Here is a 21,270-nt window from a genome sequence, read left to right as displayed (position 1 = left end):
AATATCACAGAATGATCACTCCAATCCTCAATTCCACATCACGGTCATGTTGGCTCCCCCAGTACCCTCAATAGGAACCCAACTACCCATCTGCTTGGCTAGACATTTCCAGTCATTATATACCCTCCACAAATACCTCTGTGATGATGAAGATGATGATGATGATGATGGTGGTGGTGGCATTAAAGTATTCTGCCCTTCTTCATTCAAGCGAGACCAGATTGTGCCAAAAGTATATATATTTTTGGTGATGTCTTTGTTTAGACACAGATGGAGTGTGAGGCGTTCTGTTTGGTTCTCCACCTCCTTTTTCATCCTCTCAACATCCATCCTGTGAGGTGGGCTGGGCTGAGATGCAGGGACTGGCTCGAGGTCTCCCAGTGACAGGATCTGAACACAGGTCTCCCAGGTGCAACACAGGAGCCACTGCAGCACCTTGACTTGTGATTAAGACGCTTTGATGGGCTTCCCAAGTCCAACCTTTTCCTAAAAGGCACACAACAGCGGCCCCAGTGCACAGGAAGATGCTTTCTAGTGCTGTCAGATCTTTGGTCCATTGAGGTCAGGTTTGTCCTCACTGACAGACATGAACTTTGTGCATGCTCTGGTTTTGGGGACAACCCATATTTGTAATGATTTTGGGTGGTCTCTCAGTTACCACGTCTGAAGTTTTAAAAGGGCTCCTGTCCTCCTTGCAAGGAGCAGAAAGACTCTGCTTGCAACAGATGCAATGAAGACCAGCCTGCCTTGCTTTGCTTTCCTGTTGACCCATAGCAGACCTTTCTGTTATAGCTGTAAAGCCAACCCAAACCTTTTACAACAACAGCCTGTACAGTGGTACCTCGGGTTAAGTACGTAATTTGTTCTGGAGGTCTGTTCTTAACCTGAAACTGTTCTTAACCTGTGCCGCTGGAGCACGATTTCTGTTCTCATCCCGAAGCAAAGTTCTTAACCTGAGGTACTATTTCTGGGTTAGCAGAGTCTGTAACCTGAAGCGTATGTAACCTGAGGTACCACTGTAATAGTTTTTTCCCCTTCTCATGTGACCAAGCCAGCCGAAATACAGCCCCACTTAGGCTCTTTTCTGCTCCAAAGGAAATTTCCAGTCATGCCTCACTGTACACATGCAGGCACATTATAGAGGGTCATTCCCCGCCCCCATTTCTGTGTACATTAAACAACAGGAAAGAGGCCTTTTCTGGTCCCTCTTGTTACGGCTAAAATCTGGGTGCGGGGCTACTCTGCCACCCAGCTCGTCGGACTAAGTCCGCGGGTCCCTGTGGAAGAAAATGAGCTCAGCCGGACAGGAGCAAACTGCAGAAGATCCAAGTTTATTGCGCAACAGGTTCAAGACGAGATTGAACAGCGAGAAAGGGGTGACATGAACTTTTGAAACTCCCTCCATGTCCCAGAATACAGTGCAAAATACATCCCAGTTACATCATGAATACATTAAGGAGAGGTTGGGTTACACCGGATTAACATATGGAGGAGGGAGGGGGGAATATGCAGAGCTGGAGATATGCGCAGATAAGCGCTTCCTGAGTGCAGGTGACGAGAAGACAATGGTCCATGTATGCATAGTCTGCCACCTGGCATTGCTAGGAGGAAAGGCTTGGCAGAGCACCTTACTTGAGGGATTATGGAGGACAGGGGAGGTGTCATGGAGTCCTAGAGAAATTGAGCAAATTGGCACGTTGATTTTCTATGGATTTTATAGATTTTAGTCCCTTTTGACATTGACAATTGGGAATAAATGGATATATTGTAGTGAAGAAGAAGGTGAAGAAGACATGCCCCCCCTTCCGTAACACTCTCCTGTAGCAAAATATCTTGCCCTGCTTTCTCCCACCCAATGTGAGGCTGGGTTGATTTCCTTGCTTCAAAGAGGATCTTGAAATGCAAATGTTTAGAGGAGGGGGAGACACCCCCCCTTACAGCTGGATTCCTTGGATCCACCTGCCCAACACTGCTGATCCCCAGAGGTAAGCTGTGGGGAGGGGAGACTTTTCATGTCTTCATCTCATCCCCCCCCCCCGCCCAACCAAATCCTTTCCTTTCCTCCCCTTCCTTCTGGTGGTTGAATATTGTGCAACTTTACACCCCTCACCTCTTTATCATTGCACCCAGAGCCCCCCCCCACCTCCCACCCCCCTTTCGCCTCTCTGCTGTTGAAGCCTTTTCCTATGAGTCAGGATCCATTTGCCCGTACCCACCTCGGGAGCGTGAAGGAGTCAAGGAACACCAGGGTGTGGTTTCACAGAGAAAAAGGTTTATTTGAGATCTGCGCAGAGGCAGCCAGCGGAATAGCTTCCAAAGACTGGCCGCGCCCCAGTGTATTCAGCAAGCATTCTTATACCCTGGCTGCACTTGCTCGTTTCCCCAATCAGCTGGCAGAGATACAGTTTTACCTTATATGGCTAGCTAAGCTCCCCCTCGCCTCCCCACGCATTTCCTTGCCTTATTTGGTAAGCCTTTTCTTGTGCCTACGTGGCTTCTCCTATTGTCTACGCGACCTGTGTCACAAGCCAAAGCTGCTTAAGCAATCTATATTGTGACAGGGCTAAACCCTCACTTCCTTCATTCAACAGGCAGCTTCACCTTCATGACTCAAGGGCATCCTGATCAAATTTGCAGATGACACCAAACTGGGAGGGGTGGCTAACACCCCAGAGGACAGGATCACACTTCAAAACGACCTTGACAGATTAGAGAACTGGGCCAAAACAAACAAGATGAATTTTAACAGGGAGAAATGTAAAGTACTGCACTTGGGCAAAAAAAATGAGAGGCACAAATACAAGATGGGTGACACCTGGCTTGAGAGCACTACATGTGAAAAGGATCTAGGAGTCTTGGTTGACCACAAACTAGACATGAGCCAACAGTGTGATGCGGCAGCTAAAAAAGCCAATGCAATTCTGGGCTGCATCAATAGGAGTATAGCATCTAGATCAAGGGAAGTAATAGTGCCACTGTATTCTGCTCTGGTCAGACCTCACCTGGAGTACTGTGTCCAGTTCTGGGCACCACAGTTCAAGAAGGACACTGAGGAGGGCAGTGTCCAGAGGAGGGCAACCAAAATGGTCAAAGGCCTGGAAACGATGCCTTATGAGGAACGGCTAAGGGAGCTGGGCATGTTTAGCCTGGAGAAGAGGAGGCTAAGAGGTGATATGATAGCCATGTTCAAATATATAAAAGGATGTCACATAGAGGAGGGAGAAAGGTTGTTTTCTGCTGCTCCAGAGAAGCGGACACGGAGCAATGGTTCCAAACTACAAGAAAGAAGATTCCACCTAAACATTAGGAAGAACTTCCTGACAGTAAGAGCTGTTCGACAGTGGAATTTGCTGCCAAGGAGTGTGGTGGAGTCTCCTTCTTTGGAGGTCTTTAAGCAGAGGCTTGACAACCATATGTCAGGAGTGCTCTGATGGTGTTTCCTGCTTGGCAGGGGGTTGGACTCGATGGCCCTTGTGGTCTCTTCCAACTCTATGATTCTATGATTCTACCTTGTATGGCTGACTTCCTTATGTATCTACTCACTGAAGCAACTGTTTAGCCATAACTGGAGCAACTGTTAACTTTGGGTCTCAATACAGAGTGAGGTTAACCCTTCCCTCTCCCTTCACTGTGGGGAGGAGACCATTGTGAATTATTAATAGCAGCAGCAGCAGCAGTTCCCTCTCTGATCTGGTCGGCAGAGACTCTTTGCCTCATAGTGGGGGGGCCTCTCCAATTTCTGGTAACACAGTGGATTTCTAAATAAAAACTATAAAGGAAACATGCACTATGTACAAGCAAAAGATTTAAATAGCTGCTTTTCTACTGGCAGGACAGGGGGCGGGGAGCACAGGTCGGGAGGGGGCCATGGTCGGAAAAAGGCTGAGGGACATTGGGCTCCATGGGGGGGGGGCCCTTCCCACTATATTTCTAGGTCTCTGCTTGCAGGGAGGGGGCAATCTCCTGCCCCACCCCCGTCCCCCTCGGTCAATGAACTCGCTTCCTAGAGAGGCAGGAAGTGACGGAGCAGGGCGGGGGGGGGTAGAGGCAATGTTGGAGGGGTGGGGTCTCCATGCACGTCTCCGGAAGAATCATAGAATGATAGAGTTGGAAGAGACCACAAGGGCCATCGAGTCCAACCCCCTGCCAAGCAGGAAACACCATCAGAGCACTCCTGACATATGGTTGTCAAGCCTCTGCTTAAAGACCTCCAAAGAAGGAGACTCCACCACACTCCTTGGCAGCAAATTCCACCGTCGAGGGAAGAGAAGGAGACCTGCAAAGGAGGAGGGAAAAGGTGCAACATTTCGGGAGGGGGGTGATTTGGGGTGCAGGGAGGGAGAAGAATTTGCTTTCCCTCTCCCTGAACCTACAAACAGGGCACGGGGGGGGGGGGGGATGAAAGCAAGGAAGGGCTCCCCCTTTCCCTCTGCAAGTGGCTGCGGGGGTGGGATCCTCTCCCCGAAACAAGGTTTGCATTGCAGGATGAACCCCAGAACCCTGAACTGCCGCCCCCTGCCTCAGTGGGGATTATGAAAGGATAGGAGCCAACTCAGGGGCCCGAGGGGTCTTCTCCCCCTCCCCATAAGATGTTTGGAAGAGCTGCCCCCACGATTTTATTCAAGTTGGCATCCCTGTATGGGGCGGGGGGAGATATGGAGGGTGGGAGGGAGTCTAACTTGGTGCAGGGGAAGCAGCTGGAGAACAGAGTCGCCTCCGGATTGGGAGAGAGGGGGGAGATTTCGAACTGGGTGGGGGGTGAGAGATGGACAATGTCAAGGGAAATCGGCCTCCGGAGCTTCCTGAGTAAGAAAGAGGCTGATGTGAGAAGGAAGGGGGCAGACCCCCAGCTCCCCTTTCAGAAATCCTAGTCTAACAGGCTGAGGTTGCTTTGGCACAAAAGAAAGAGCCTTGTTGGGTTTCCCATGTTTTTTTGGGGGGGTTGCTGTGCTGCTTTTGTGCCCCAAAACTGGAGGGAAGAGGCGCATTTTCCATTTCCTGAAGCATGAAAAAGCACCTTGTCAGTTTCCCTCCTGCTTGGCAAGGGAAATGGGCCCATGGATGGCAGGATTTGAAAGTGATCAAGGTCTCAGGAGCCCTTTAAATATGTTCATGGCAAAGACTGGAGGAATTAAAGAAACGCCCCCTCCCCAGCTGGACTTGGGGGAAAGAGGAGGGGAGGGATAAGTTTTTGATGCTCCTTCTTTCCAAAAAGAGGCTTCTCCAGATATCCTCTTGGGACTGTAGTGCTTTCTGCAAAGCTTCATTAAGAGTTTGGGATTTGATCCTAGAACTTTACAAACCCCTAAAGACTGAGGCAACTTACTATTATAAAGTTCCTGTAGAAAGAATTACATCCAGTTCCCTGCCTTTGTAATTAGAATTTATGAGCATTAGTTTATGAGTATTGATATTGAATGAATGGGTTTATGTGCAGTCAGTTTGAAACTAACCCAAAATCCCCATTTTTCCTCCTCCAAGGGAGCATTTCTAAAATGCTCTAACTTGAGCTCTTCAGCCAAAACCCAGCTGTATAAACAAGTGCTCAAAGCGCTCTCCTTTATCAGTCTGTGGCAGCCTTGGCTGTTCCAGTGTCTATCTTATCTTACGTCCTGACACACTCTGACGCACAGACTTAGTCCGGGAATGGCGCCAGGAGTTGGTGACCTCTTGCTCCGAAATAAGAGATTAGGAACAGGAAGAGGAAAACCCTTTTATGGTTAAGAGTACTGGAGCAGGAACATCTGTGATATCCAGTGGCTGGATTCCTGCGGAAGGGGGGGCAGGGTGCCTGGAGGATATATTTACTGCATGAAATGTCTTATTTCTTTGGACTTGCTGTGGACTGACCACGCAAGTGCCTTCTACTATCCGGAGAGCAGAATAAACTCTTTCTCTGAATCAACCTCGGTGTCATTTGATTTCCTCCCTCCCTCCCGGGAGCAACACAAACCCCACCAGTCGGTGAAGTCTAATAAGGCTACAATATTTATAATTTGTAAAAGGTATGCTATCTGTGTTTTAAAATGTCCTCAAGCAGTCGGTGGCATTTTAAATTTTTATTTCTTTTTATCCTTTTTTCCTTTGTTGGGGGTGGGTGGAATGGATATTTGGTTGGGGATTAATTTTACTATAATTGTTCTGTTTTTGTTTTTTGTTGTTTTATGGGTTGTGTATAGTTTGTGTTTTGTTTTTAAAGGGCGGGATCAGGGCTGCCTGGGAGTGGGGCCCCAGCCAACACAATGGCTTGGACAAGTTCCACGGGGGGGGGGGGGGAGCACTGGGACATCCTATCTTGGTGATCATGGGCAGGAGGAGGAGTTACGCTAAGACCAGACCGTGTCATTACCGAGGAGGCAGGTTTAGTCGTTGTTTGAGGACTATCCCTGCCTCCAGGTCTGGTCCTGACCGGATGGATACTGGAATCAACAGGCGAAACCCACATGACCTGAAGGTGTTGCTGTGTAATGCCAGGTCAATGATGAATAAAACCACTGCCATCCACGACTTGATTGTGGATGGAGGACTTGACTTGGCATGTGTGACAGAGACCTGGTTGGATGAAGCAGATGGGCCTGTCCTTGCCGCTGCTTGCCCACCGGGTTTCTCTTACGCACAGCAACCCAGGTCATGTGGGGGGGGTTGCATTGATTTTTAGGAAGTCATTAGCTTGCATCAGGCGTCCTACTGGGAAGACCCAGTTCTCTGAGTGCATGTTCTGGAAGTTGGGCAATAGGGGCAGTACAGGATTCCTTTTGGTGTACCGACCTCCCCACTGCACCAAGGATTCCCTGTCTGAGCTGCTTCAGGTCATGGCGGATGTTCTCCTGGAGACACCTAGTTTGGTTGTCCTAGGGGATTTTAACATCCATGCCAACATGACCTTACAAGGGGCCGCTCTGGACTTTGTGGAAAGCATGGCCTCCATGGGGCTGTCCCTGAATAAGTCTGGCCCAACTCATAGTCATGGACATGCCTTAGACCTGGTGTTCACCTCTAGTGACGTGGGTGATCTGACACTAAGTAAAAGTGAAACAAAAGAAGTGCCATGGTCAGATCACCTCCTGGTGCAACTGGACTTCTCCGCGACCCTTCCCCTCTGCAGGGTGGTGGGACCAATTTGGATGGTCCGCCCCCGCCACTTAATGGGTCCAAATGGTTTCCAGAGAGTGGTAGGGGATGCTTTATCCCATGTTGATGATTCCCTGGTGGCCCACTGCAATGCGAAGTTAACCAGGGCTATTGACTGTCTGGCTCCGAAGCGCCCTATCCAATTGCATGGAGCCCAGACAGCCCCGTGGTTTTCTTTGGAGCTGAGGGCGATGAAACAATCGCTGAGATGGCTAGAGCATCGGTGCCAGAAAACTCATTCCAAATCTGACCGGACACAGGTTAGAGCTCAACGTTGAGCCTACCAAGTGGCGATAGCGACGGCGAAGAAGACTTTCTTCACCGCTTCTGTTGCATCTGCAGAAAATAGTAGCAGGAGACTCTTTCAGGTGGTCCACAATTTAACGGAACCACCTTTACCACTGGGGCCTTGTAAAGAACCCAAGATCTGCAACGATTTTGCAAAGTTTTTTGCAGATAAAATCTGCATATTCGGAAGGAACTAGACACCACCATGGGAGCAGGGCTGGGGCCGGAGAGTGCTAGAGCCTTCTCTGGTTAAGTTGCATGGAATCAGTTTCAATTCATTACCCCTGAGGATGTGGACAGGCTGCTTGGACACATGAAACCAACCACCTGTCTCCTTGATCCTTGCCCATCCTGGCTAATAAAAGCAAGCCGGGAAGGAGTGGGCGATGGGCTTTGTGGGGTGGTGAATGCTTCCCTCTGTGAGGGAACGTTCCCAGATCTGCTGAAAGAGGCGGTCATTAAACCGCTTCTTATAAAAACATCTTTAGACCCAGCCAGTATGGCCAACTATCGCCCAGTCTCAAATCTTCCATTCTTGGGCAAAGTGATTGAGCGGGTGGTTGCTGAACAACTCCAGGCATGCCTGGAGGATGCGGACCATTTGGATCCCTTCCAATCGGGATTCAGGCCTCACCATGGGACTAAAACTGCCTTGGTCGCGCTGGTTGATGATCTCCGGCGAGCTAGGGACAAAGGTGAGAGCTGTTTCCTAGTTCTGCTGGATCTCTCAGCGGCCTTTGACACCATCGACCATAACATCCTTCTGGACCGTCTAAAGGGGCTGGAAGCTGGGGGCACTGTTATACAGTGGTTTCGCTCCTTCCTCCTGGGCCGTGTTCAGAAAGTGGTGGTGGGGGATGAGTGTTCAGACCCCTGGGTCCTCACTTGTGGGGTGCCTCAGGGTTCCGTCCTCTCCCCCATGCTTTTTAACATCTATATGAAGCCGCTGGGAGAGATCATCAGGGGGTTTGGACTGGGTGTCCATCAATATGCAGATGACACCCAGCTCTACCTCTCTTTCAAATCAGAACCAGTGAAGGCGGTGAAGGTCCTGTGTGAGTGCCTGGAGGCGGTTGGAGGATGGATGGCGGCTAATGGATTGAGGTTGAATCCTGACAAGACAGAAGTACTGTTTTTGGGGGACAGGGGGCGGGCTGGTGTGGAGGACTCCCTGGTCCTGCATGGGGTAACTGTGCCCCTGAAGGACCAGGTGCACAGCCTGGGAGTCATTTTGGACTCACAGCTGTCCATGGAGGTGCAGGTCAATTCTGTATCCAGGGCAGCTATCTACCAACTCCACCTGGTACGCAGGCTGAGACCCTACCTGCTCGTGGACTGTCTCTCCAGAGTGGTGCATGCTCTAGTTATCTCCCACTTGGACTACTGCAATGCGCTCTACATGGGGCTACCTTTGAAGGTGACCTGGAAACTACAACTAATCCAGAATGCGACAGCTAGACTGGTGACTGGGGGCGGCCGCCGAGACCACATAACACTGGTCTTGAAAGACCTACATTGGCTCCCAGTACGTTTCCGAGCACAATTCAAAGTGTTGGTGTTGACCTTTAAACCCCTAAACAGCCTCGGCCCAGTATACCTGAAGGAGCATCTCCACCCCCATCATTCTGCCCGGACACTGAGGTCCAGTGGCGAGTGCCTCCTGGCGGTTCCCTCCCTGCAAAAAGCAAAGTTACAGGGAACCAGGCAGAGGGCCTTCTTGGTAGTGGCGCCCGCTCTATGGAACGCCCTCCCATCAGATGTCAAAGCGATAAACAACTACCTGACATTCAGAAGACATCTTAAGGCAGCCCTGTTCAGGGAAGTTTTTAATATGTGACATTTTAGTGTATTTTTGGTCTCTGTGGAAGCCGCCCAGAGTGGCTGGGGAAACCCAGCCAGATGGGCGGGGTACAAATAATTTGTTGTTGTTGTTGTTGTTGTTGTTGTTGTTGTTGTTGTTGTTTTATTATGAATGTCTCCCTAAAAAAATTCGCTTTTCTGTGAACTGCCCATAGACCTCCTGGAATAGGGCGGTATATAGATTAAATCAATAATAATAGTAATTTCTGCATTGTTCTCCTTAAAGAGCCGCTCCCTGCATTGAAGTGCATCTTGGCAACAGCTGAGAGAGTCCCAGAAGTGGCCCAGTTTATGCCTCCTCCTTCTCCGTCCTTTCCACTGGCAGCGCAATGGCCTCTGAGACCCCCTCTGAAGAAGAAGAAGAAGAGGAAGAGTTTGGATTTGATATCCCGCCTTTCACTCCCTTTAAGGAGTCTCAAAGCGGCTCACATTCTCCTTTCCCTTCCTCCCCCACAACAAACACTCTGTGAGGTGAGTGGGGCTGAGAGACTTCAGAGAAGTATGACTAGCCCAAGGTCATCCAGCAGCTGCATGTGGAGGAGCGGAGATGCAAACCCAGTTCACCAGAGTACGAGTCCACCGCTCTTAACCACTACACCACACTGGCTCTCTGAATGGTCTCTTCTCAGAGGTGGAGTGGAAAGAGGAGCCAAGCAGCTTCCTCAGGTAGGGAAAGTGCAATGGGAGCAGGGAGGAGGGAAGAGGCACAGATGGGACCACCCAGCCTCCCTCTGTGTTTACTGGGGATGATGGGGATCTAAGAGAAGCTCTGTTTTCTTCCTCTTCTTCCAGGCTCTGGTGACCTTTGAGGATGTTGCTGTCTTTTTTACGGAGGAGGAGTGGGCTCTGCTGGATCCAGGCCAAAGAGCTCTGCACAAGGAAGTCATGGAGGAGAATTATGAGATGGTGGCCTCTCTAGGTAAGGGCAGGTTTTTATTCCTCCTGGCTGTTAGACGTTGAAGGTGTGAATCTCCTGTTTAAACCATTTGTTCATGTCATGTCTTCCTCTTTGGTGACCACTCATAGCCGAGTAAGATTGTCTTCCATGAACATGATCTTAATGGTGTGTCTGTAAGTGAGTCCAATTCTGGATCCGCACATCATTCCGCAGTGGGGACACAGGTTTCTGGTCAGGAATTAATCACTGCAAGAGTTTGCCAAACATGCTTTTCTCTTAGCTTGTTTCTCCCTTTTGGCCTGAGTTTGTGTTTCTTCAAAGTCCATTACACCTTTGGTAAAGGGTGGGTGGCGCTGTGGGTTAAACCACCGAGCCTAGGACTTGCCGATCAGACAGTCGGCGGTTCGAATCCCCTCAACGGGGTGAGCTCCCGTTGTTCGGTCCCTGCTCCTGCCAACCTAGCAGTTCAAAAGGACGTCAAAGTGCAAGTAGATAAACAGGTACCGCTCCGGCGGGAAGGTAAACGGCGTTTCCGTGTGCTGCTCTGATTCGCCAGAAGCGGCTTAGTCATGCTGGTCACATGACCCGGAAGCTGTACGCCGGCTCCCTCAGCCAAGAAAGCGAGATGTGCGCCGCAGCCCCAGAGTCAGCCACGACTGGACCTAATGGTCAGGCTTCCCTTTACCTTTACCTTTATTCTCCAATGGGAGCGCTCGCAGGCCAATGTTTCCCAATTTTATGAGATTATACTGCATTTTTTAAAATTTCCTTTGAGAGCGTCTTGAAACCTCTTTTGTTGTCCTCCGTTATTTCTCTTTCCATTCTTAAATTGGGAATAGAGTGGTTTCTTTTGAAGGCAATAATCAGGCATCCGAACAACATGACCAGTCCAATGACGTTGATGTTGAAGATTGTAGTTTATAGCAACACTGTACTTTTGTCAGTAGGTAACTCTTCGTAAGCTGATATTGTGGTATGAATTTCCGCGCAAAACCTATGTAAAAACTACAAAGAGGCTCACAGGGTAATAATGGTGGCATGAGGTTTGCTGGTCAGTGTCGTTTATCAACTTTTAATGGGCCACCAGATACTTTGCTGTCTTTGTTTCACAAGATTAATATTTTTGAATATTTTTACAGTCACATATGACATAAACAGCTCTTCTGATTTTCTTATTCCACATAGCAGAGACTCTGACACTCAGGTCTGAGCTCATCTTGTCGCTTGGAACAGAAAAATACAGGGATGTTGTCCTGGACCAATTGAGAGGTACATACTTCCACTTTGCTGTGAGGCTGTACCTTTGTCTGTCTCCTTTCAGTGTGTAGGAATACAAAAAGAGCCCTTTTGGATCAGAACGAGGGCCCATCTTTTCCAGCATCCTGGTGCAGGTGTAGGTGATGTGTACAGCTGGTTGGAATGTATCAGCAAGATATTACAGATCATGGAGGAAAGAGAAAACTGAATACAGAGGCATAGCATTTTCACAGGAGGGGGAAGATGTGTCCCTCCAGAGGTTGCTGCACTACAACTCCCATCATCCCTGGTCGTTGGCCATCTTTCCTTGGGTTGAGGGTACTTAGAGTCCAACCACAACTGGAGGGCCATAGATGCCTCGCCTCAGCACAAAAGGTTCTCTTGGTGCTCAGTGTTACATGGGAGTTGAAGGTAGAACTGGATACTAAGGGTTCTTCAGGCTATTTTCAGATTTCCTTCCCTTTCCTGAAACTTTAGTACATAGGAGAGGGAGGGATGCTGGAAGTGTTAAAATAAGAGAAGGTGCTGGTTGGTCTTGCTGTGTGTTAAGTCCTCTGGTTCTCTTCCTTGAAGACCTAACAATATTTTCTTATCTCCCACTTTAAACCAGGTGATGGAGGAGGCAATCAGAATTTTGAGGGGCCATCTGTGAAGTGCTTCAGTTTGAGTGAACACCTTAGCACACATATACAAAACACAGAGGAGAAACCCTTTAAATGTATGGAGAATGGAAAGAGCTTCAGTAAAAATGGAAACTTTACTAGACATCAACGAATTCACACAGGGGATAAACCATTTAAATGTATGGAGTGTGGGAAAAGTTTCGCTTATAGTAGCAGCCTTAGAATTCATCAACGGACTCACACAGGGGAAAAACCATATAAATGTATAAAGTGTGGAAAGAGCTTCAGACAGTGTTCACACCTTACTGTACATCTACGAACTCACACACAGGAGAAACCTTTTAAACGTATGGAGTGTGGAAAGAGCTTTAGGGATAGGGAAATACTTACTGTATATCAACGAATTCACACTGGGGAGAAACCATTTAGATGCAAGGATTGTGGGAAGGGTTTCAGTGAAGGTAGAAAACTTACAATACATCTACAAACTCACACAGGGGAGAAACCATTTAAATGTTTGGAGTGTGGAAAGAGCTTCAGTAATAATGGAAATTTTACTAGACATCAACGAATTCACACAGGGGAGAAACCATTTAAATGTTTGGAGTGCGGAAAGAGCTTCAGTTTAAATGATAGACTTACTGTACATCAACGAATTCACAGCGGGGAGAAACCATTTAAATGTTTGGAGTGTGGAAAGAGCTTCAGCAATAATGGAAAATTTACTAGACATCAACGAATTCACACAGGGGAGAAACCATTTAAATGTTTGGAGTGCGGAAAGAGCTTCAGTTTAAATGAAAGACTTACTGTACATCAACGAATTCACACCGGGGAGAAACCATTTAAATGTATGGAATGTGGGAAGAGCTTCAGTGAAAAGCGAAACCTTACCTTACATCAACGAAGTCACACTGGGGAGAAACCATTTAAATGTATGGATTGTGGGAAGAGCTTCAGTCATGGTCCATACCTTACTATACATCAACGTATTCACACAGGGGAGAAACCTTTTAAATGTCTGGAGTGCGGAAAGAGCTTCAGTACAAATGGAAATTTTACTATACATCAACGTATTCACACAGGGGAAAAACCATTTAAATGTCTGGATTGCGGAATGAGCTTCACTGAGAATGGATCTCTTGCTAGACATCAACGAATTCACACAGGGGAGAAACCATTTAGATGTATGGAGTGTGGAAAGAGCTTCATTCAGCATTCACACCTTAGTAGACATCAACAAACTCACACAGGTGAGAAACCATATAAATGTATGGAGTGTGGAAAGTGCTTCATGTATAGTTGGCAACTCAATGTGCACCATCAAAGTCACACCAGGGAGAAACCATTTAATTGTAAGGATTGTGGGAAGGGTTTCGGTGATTGTATAAAACTTACAGTACATCAACGAATTCACACAGGGGAGAAACCATTTAGATGTATGGAATGTGGAAAGAGCTTCATTCAGAGTTCACACCTTAGTAGACATCAACGAACTCACACAGGTGAGAAACCATATAAATGTATGGAGTGTGGGAAGGGTTTCAGTCAGAGTGGATCTCTTAGAAAACATCAAAAATCTCACAGAGAAGCAATTGCTTAAATGAAAGGCGTGTGAAACGTGTTTCAATTACAATGGAGTTCTTAAATAACACCTGCTGACAGTCACGGGGGAGAACCCATTTAGTTTTACGGAGTATGCCACGTTTTCCCCACAGAGTTCACTTTGTACCTCATATCGACAAACTCATAGGGAACAATAAATTGTAAATGCATGGAGTATATTTGATGTTCTGGTGTTTGTATGGAAAGTTGTACATACATGTATTAAAGCAAATAAAATGTCTCATAATAGTATGATGAAAGCTATAATGTACCGTTAGGGATGTGCAGAATGTGATTCTGGAATGCTCATTGTGAGTGAACATGTGCTGAGAGTCCGTTGATATTTGGTCTTTGGCAGAGAGAGTTGGGAATGGAGAGTTGTGAAAAGTGGAGTGTGACGGAAAGTTCGTTTTGCTGGGCAGGTGGGCTCACCAAGTGTTTTCTTTTTCCCTGCCAACAAATGGTTAACGAATGACTGCTTCTGATTGGCCGGGGTTCCAGGAGAGGGAGTTGAAAAGGACAGGTTTTGGAGAGACAGGTTTCAGGTTGGGGATAGGGAATGAGGAGAGAGTTGGTTCTGGGTAGAAACATCGACTCTGAGGAATATATCACAAGCTAGAGAAAGAAGTCTCTGAGCTTAGGGTGAAAGACAGTGTTTCGTGTGCTGTAAGAGTAACAGGCCAGGAATTAACTGGGAGGCTGAGCCAGGAGAAGTAGAAGCTGGAAAGAGACAGTCTACTTAGGTCTCATTCCAGTCAGGAGGGGAGAGATTCTTCTAGAAAAAGGGAAGTGTCCCAAACCAGTTAAGAGGGGTGTGGAGATGCCTTGGGTCTGTTGCTTGGAGTACCTCAGGAAAAGGGTTGTCAAAGGGGTGTGTAACTCACAGGAAGTACCACCTTGTTAAGGGAGAGAAAGGAAGAACCTGTTGATATGAGAAATAAGATGTAAAGAAAGTATTATATTGATATTAGGGGATGCTGAAAAGATTGTCAACAGGGATGCAGAAAGGGGAGGTATGGGGAAGTCGCCAAAAGAAGGCTTAAGAAATGAAAGGTCAAGAAATTATACGTGTTTGTATGTTTGTTTGTCTTGTATTGTGTTGTATTGTCTTATATTATGTGTGGAAAAAACCAATAAAAAATTTAAAAAAAAAAAAAGAGAAAGGAAGACCTGAGTCAGATAAGGCCCTGCACATGTGGGAGAGCAGTACTGTAATAGTACATCTTGCATTCTTTTAGTAAACTACTTATGGTATTCTGGAACTTTGGGAGTGTCGCAGGAAAACCCACCCCCCAATGATTCAGTTTGTACAAACTCGACACACACACGAAATATGCTACACTTCTGTTATAAATTCATAGAAAATCAACCATACATCGGATCTGCACCGTTCCACTTTTATTTTACTCAATGAAGAAAGGACTACAAAACGGGGAAGGTTTGATACAGAGCAGCCGTAATCCCTTGAGCATACCAGCACGTACACAGGAGCCCTGCCCAGTTGCTATGCCAACCCTGATGGTCCTAGACAGAAGACCATCAAGGTCACAAAGAACTTGCATATAGGAGTGGATTCAGCACGGACTGGAACAAAGGACAATGATCAGCTCTTCCTTCCGGGGGCAGGAAACTGCAAACTCCCCTTTGTCACCTGGAAAGTACTCATGGGGAGGGGGAAAGGGGGAACCAGCCAGGTGACAGGACACTCAGGTTACCACCACAACTCCTCCCTCAACCCCTCCTTTTTGTGATGTATCAATGATGTACTTGTGATGTAGTTTTAGGGGTGTAGTTTGGGGAATTAGTAACTAATACAAGTTGGGGTCTTCTTTTGTTCTGGACTGCCATCTTGCTTCATTTTGTTCTGGGTGGGAGTCCTGTCGCAACAGTTTCCAATAAAGGCCAAGCCTACAGGCTGCTGTTTTGCTCCAAATTGTCCTGGTTGGGTTTTTTGTCCAAGGGAGCCCTTGGATTCCTCCGTTAACAGTGAGGGTCTATGCTTTGCCCTTGGCAGGAAGGTCCCATAATACAGTGGTACCTCGGGTTAAGAACTTAATTCATTCTAGAGGTCTGTTCTTAACCTGAAACCGTTCTTAAATTGAGGTACCACTTTAGCTAATGGGGCCTCCTGCTGCCGCCGCATCGCAATTTCTGTTCTCATCCTGAAGCAAAGTTCTTAACCCAAGGTACTATTTCTGGGTTAGCGGAATCTGTAACCTGAAGCGTATGTAACCCGAGGTACCACTGTAATTGAGATGTGCATTTTGTTTTGTTCTGCCTTTGTTGTGTTCTCCAGCGTCAAAGTTGGCTCTCCTCTGGTCCTTCCGCATACCACAGCAACCACCCCTCAAAATGCACCCCTGGGCTTTCATTGAATGACCATGAGCAATATCCAGGAAGCTAGGGGGTGACCCTCCCTGGAGAGAAATGTCCCATCTTGGTCATCTTTGGGGGTTTGGCTTTGGTCCTGCGGTCAAGGGTCCTGTTCGCTGCCGGGAATCCATGAATTTCTCCCTAAATGAATGGGAATATAGAGCATGGGTAGGCAAACTAAGGCCCTGGGGCCGGATTCGGCCCAATCGCCTTCTAAATCTAGCCCATGGACGGTCTGGGAATCAGCGTGTTTTTGCATAAGTAGAATGTGTGGTCTTATTTAAAATGCATCTCTGGGTTTTTGTGGGGCATAGGAATTCGTTCATTCCCCCCCCAAAAAAATAGTCCGGTGCCTCACAAGGTCTGAGGGACAGTGGACCAGACCCCTGCTGAAAAAGTTTTCCTACCCCTGATATAGAGCTTGCCAGCAGGGAAGGGAATTTCTGTTTTGCAAGGAGGGGGAGGTGGATCTCCTGCCCCTCCCCCTCCCTCTGGGTCAATGAGCTCCGCTTCCTAGAGAGGCAGGAAAATTTTTTGGAGGGGGAGAGGCTATTTTGAGGGGAGGGGTCTCCATCCTCATTCCCGGAAGAGAAGCGGACTTGGAGACGAGGAGAAAGAGGTGCCGCATATTTGAGGGTTATTTGGAGAGGGGGGTGGGAGAAGGATTTGCTTTGCCTCTCCCTGAATCTACAAAGAGGGCAGCTGGGAAAGGAGGCGGGAGGATTGAGGGGGGGGGGAGAGAAAGGAAAGCTGGGAGGGGCTCCGCTCTTTCCCTGTGGGAATCGGGGGGGGGCTGGATGCAGGTCATCCTGTTGTAAAGTGGGATCCCCCTCCCCCAACAGGGTTTGCATTGCAAGACCCTTTTTGAAGTGCAGAGATCAAGCCAGGCTCCCATGGTGGGGGGGGGAGGGGAGAGGGGCGAAGACACTTGAGACGAACCAGAAAAGGGTGCCCCCCCAGTGCAACTTAATTACAAAGGGATTCGCAGCCCCACCCTGTGCATGTTGACTCAGCAGTCCGTCCTCCGTTCAAAGGGGGGGGGCAGCCCCATCCCACCTAGTGATGCTCCTCTCTGTTTAACAGCTTCCATCTCCCTTCTCACTGCTGCTGCCTCCTCCTGCCCCCCCCCCCAAATCTGCTGCTGAAGCACCTGCCTCAGTGGAGCGGAGATCGGGAGGGCAATCGGAGAACAGAGTCGCCTCTGGATTGGGAGAGAGGGGGAGATTTTGAGTTGGGTGGGGGGTGACAGATGGACATTGTCAAGGATGACAATGCCATGGATGACAGGATTTAAATCTAATCAAGGTCTGAGGAGCCCTTTAAAAATCTTCAAGGCAAGGATTGGAGGAATTAAAGAAATGCCTCCTCCCCAGCTGGACTTCGGGGGGGGGGATGAGTTTTGGATGCTGCATCTTTCCAAAAAGAGGCTTCTCCAGATATCCTCTTGGGACTTTGTCAGGAAGGAGAATCAAAGCTCCCAGGGGTGGGAGATCTGGCCTGTCTTGCAGGATTGGCCCAGCGCAGAGGTGCTGAGGGACTTTCTCTGCCGGTGCTGCCAGCCTCACTCCTGCCTGGCCTTGTCCCCTTCCAGGTTGCCAGGAGGGTCTTCTAACACTATAGGTGTTCTAAAGCCCACCACCTGGGCAATGCTCACACCAGAACCCTGCAAGGTGGGCCAGGATGACAGCCTGTTCCGTGTTTGGAACAGGGGTGGAGACCGTTCTCCAGCCTGGGGGCCACATTCGCTCCTGAGCAGCCTTCCAGGGGCCACTTTCCATTGATGGGCGGGACAGAGGACAGAGTTGGTGGGGCTATGGGGCTGACTCCGAGCTTTGTCCAGGAGCTGCCTGCCTTCCAGGGATTTTTCCCAGCCCCACAAAAAAACCTCAGGAGGCAGTTGGGAAGCGTTGGAAAGAGGGTGTGGTGCTGGGGAAATTCCTGAGGGCCAGAGAGAGAGACAGAAAGGATTTGAGGGCCTATTCAGCCCCTGGGTCTGAGGTTCCCAACCCTGCAGTTTGGGTGCTGGGCTTCCACCAGGGAGACCCTGTCTCCCACCCCCCTGCTCAGGACGGATGCCCTGTGCCCAGTTTGGACCCTCTGATTATTTCTCCTCCTGTCCTTTCTCCCAGTGTAGGGAAGATAAAAGGGGACACACACACACACACAGGTTCCTAAGAGGAAGGACTAGGGGGCCATAAGCTACTCAACTTCATATCTCTGTCCCCTAAACTGCAATTTCTCATGCTAAGAGAAGCTGCCCAGAGTGGCTGGGGAAATCCAGCCAGATGGGTGGGGTATAAATAATAAATTATTATTATAAATTATTAAATTATTATTATCCTGTCCATCCTGACAGTGTAGAGAAGATAAAAGGCTACATGCGCGCACACACACACACAGAGAGAGAGAGAGGTTCCCAAGAGGAAGGACTAGGGGGCCAGAAGCCACTGAACTTCCTATTTCTGTCCCCTAAACTACACTCCATGTTAGCGCATAGAGTGCTCTAAATATTTCCTCTCCCCTTGGATGGAGCTTCTTCACCCTGGTGCCCTCCAGATGTTGGCTTTCCTCTGACTGCAAATTCTGCCCATAATTTAGGAGTTTCCCTTATTTTCTTCATTCTAAATGTATCAAAGGGTCAGAAACTGGTTTCCTGGGTGGCTTTTTGGAGGAATGACTGTAATGCTTTCTGCGAAGCTTCATTCAGAGTTTTGGATTTGATCCTAGAACTTTCCAAACCGAAGCTGAATGTCCCCTAAAGACTGAGGCAGCTTATAGTATTATAAAGTTCCTGTAGAAAGGATTACATCCTTCCAGTTCCCTGCCTTTGTAATTAGAATTTATGAGTATTAGTTTATGAGTATTGATATTTTTAACAGGTATGCTATCTGTGTAAATGTATCCCGCCCTAATTAAATCCATCTTTCTGTGAACCACCCTGAGACCTCCAGGTATAGGGCGGTATTTAAATTCAATTAGTTCTTCATTGTTCTCGTTATAAAGACCTGCTCCCTGCATTGAAGTGCATCGTGGCAACAGCTGAGAGAGTCCTGGAAGTGGCCCAGTTTACGCCTCCTCCTCCTCCGTCCTTTCCACTGGCAACGCAATGGCCTCTGAGACCCCCTCTGAACGGCCTCTTCTCAGAGGTGGAGTGGAAAGAGGAGCCATGCAGCTTCCTCAGGTAGGGAAAGAGCAACGGGAGGAGGGAAGAGGCACAGATGGGACTACCCAGCCTCTCTCTGTGTTGAGTGGGGTTGGTGGGGATCTAAGAGAAGCTCTGTCTTCTTCCTCTTCTTCTTCTTCCAGGCCCTCTTGACCTTTGAGGAGGTGGCTGTGTTTTTCACGGAGGAGGAGTGGGCTCTGCTGGATCCAGGCCAAAGAGCTCTGCACAAGGAAGTCATGGAGGAGAATTATGAGATGGTGGCCTCTCTAGGTAAGGGGACATTTTTATTCCTCTTGGCTATTAGACGTTGAAGGTGTCAATCTCCTGTTTGAGCCATTTATTCATGCCGTGTCTTCCTATTTGGCGAATCCTCGTAGCTGAGTAAGATAGGCTTCCATCAACAGGGTCTTAACGGTGTGTCCATAAGTGACTGTGGAGTCCAATTCTGGATCCACACAACCTTCCACAGTGGGGAGATAGGTTTCCGGGCAGGATTTAATTACAGTGAGGGTTTGCCAAACGTACTTTCCTCTTAGCTTGTTTCTCCCTTTCATCCAGTGTGGTGTAGTGGTTAAGAGCGGTAGACTCGTAATCTGGTGAACCGGGTTGCGTCTCCACTCCTCCACATGCAGCTGCTGGGTGACCTTGGGCTAGTCACACTTCTTTGAAGTCTCTCAGCCCCACTCACCTCACAGAGTGTTTGTTGTGGGGGAGGAAGGAAAAGGAGAATGTTAGCTGCTTTGAGACTCCTTCGGGTAGTGATAAAGCGGGATATCAAATCCAAACATTTCTTCTTCATCCTGAGTTGGTGCTTCTCCAAAGTCTATTCTTCAATTGGATGATGCTGATGCTGATGATAATAATAATTTATTTACTTTCTGCTCATCTGCCCAGATTTCCCCAGCCACTCTGGGCGGCTCCCAACAAAATATTAAACATAGAATCAAACATTAAAAACTTCCCTAAACAGGGCTGCCTTCAGATGTCAAAAGTACAGCGTTGCTATAAACTACAATCTTCAGCATCAACTTCGTTGGACTGGTCATGTTGTTCAGATGCCTGATTATTGTCTTCCAAAGAAACCACTCTATTCCCAATTTAAGAATGGAAATTGATATAGTGGTGGACAACAAAAGAGGTTTAAAGACGCCCTCAAGGCAAATCTTTAAAATGCAGTGTAAGCACAGAAAATTGGGAAACACTGGCCTGTCAGCGCTCCCTCACTGCAAGATGTGAGGTTACAGGGAACCAGACAGAGGGCCTTCTCAGTAGTGGCACCCGCCCAGTTGAACACCCTCCCATCAGATGTCAAGGAAATAAACAATTATCTGACTTTTAGAAGTCATCTGAAGGCAGCCCTGTTTAGGGAAGTTTTTAATGTTTAATGCTATGTTTTTTATTTGGTTGGAAGCCACCCAGAGTGGCTGGGGAAACCCAGCAAGATGGGTGGGGTATAAATAATTTATTATTATTATTATTATTATTATTATTATTATTATTATTATTATTCTACATCAAGGGAAGAAGGATAAAGCTGAATACAGAGTAGCATTTTCACAGGAAGGGGAAGATGGAGAAAGGGTGTCCCTACAGATGTTGCTACACTACAACTCCCATCATCCCTGGTCATTGGCCATCTTTGCTTGGGTTGATGGTACTTAGAGTCCAACCACGTCTGGATGGCCATAGATGCCTCACGTCAGCAGAGAAGGTTTCTCTTGGTGCTCAGTGTTACATGGGAGTTGAAAGTAGAACTGGATACCAAGGGTTATTGAGATTATTTTCAGATTTCCTTTCCTTTCTCTTTTAAATTCTCTTCCTTGAATACCTAACAATATTTTCTTATCCCCCACTTTAAACCAGGTGATGGAGAAGGCAATCAGAATACTGTAAAGTACTTCAGTGTGAGTGAACACATTAACACACATCTACAAACTAACATAGGGGAGAAATCCTCTAGATGCATGGAGTGCGGAAAGAGCTTCAGTCAGAGTGCAAGCCTTCCTAGACATCAACAAATTCACACTGGGGAGAAACCATTTGGATGTATGGATTGTGGGAAGAGCTTCAGT

At 47.9% G+C, this 21,270-nt stretch overlaps 3 protein-coding genes across 3 annotated transcripts in view; 2 read left to right on the top strand and 1 right to left on the bottom strand.

The window, feature by feature from the left end:
- Positions 1-21,270, bottom strand: part of LOC128409480 (zinc finger protein 157-like) — a 218,717-nt gene that overhangs the window by 153,454 nt on the left and 43,993 nt on the right. The window lies entirely within an intron of this gene.
- Positions 47-21,270, top strand: part of LOC128408872 (zinc finger protein 420-like) — a 23,228-nt gene continuing 2,004 nt past the window's right edge. The window contains exons 1-4 of the mRNA XM_053378890.1: positions 47-232; positions 10,072-10,198; positions 11,363-11,446; positions 12,045-13,562. Coding sequence (XP_053234865.1) covers positions 47-232; positions 10,072-10,198; positions 11,363-11,446; positions 12,045-13,562 — 1,915 coding nt within the window. The remainder of the gene's footprint in view (positions 233-10,071; positions 10,199-11,362; positions 11,447-12,044; positions 13,563-21,270) is intronic.
- Positions 4,699-21,270, top strand: part of LOC128409384 (zinc finger protein 470-like) — a 420,794-nt gene continuing 404,222 nt past the window's right edge. The window contains exon 1 of the mRNA XM_053379816.1: positions 4,699-6,005. The gene's annotated coding sequence lies outside the window, so the exon portion shown is untranslated. The remainder of the gene's footprint in view (positions 6,006-21,270) is intronic.

The sequence above is a fragment of the Podarcis raffonei genome, chromosome 2 (assembly GCF_027172205.1).
Source record: "Podarcis raffonei isolate rPodRaf1 chromosome 2, rPodRaf1.pri, whole genome shotgun sequence".
Classification (NCBI taxonomy): domain Eukaryota; kingdom Metazoa; phylum Chordata; class Lepidosauria; order Squamata; family Lacertidae; genus Podarcis; species Podarcis raffonei.
Note: the sequence above shows the minus strand (reverse complement) of the source record. Positions and strands in the feature narration are given on the sequence as shown.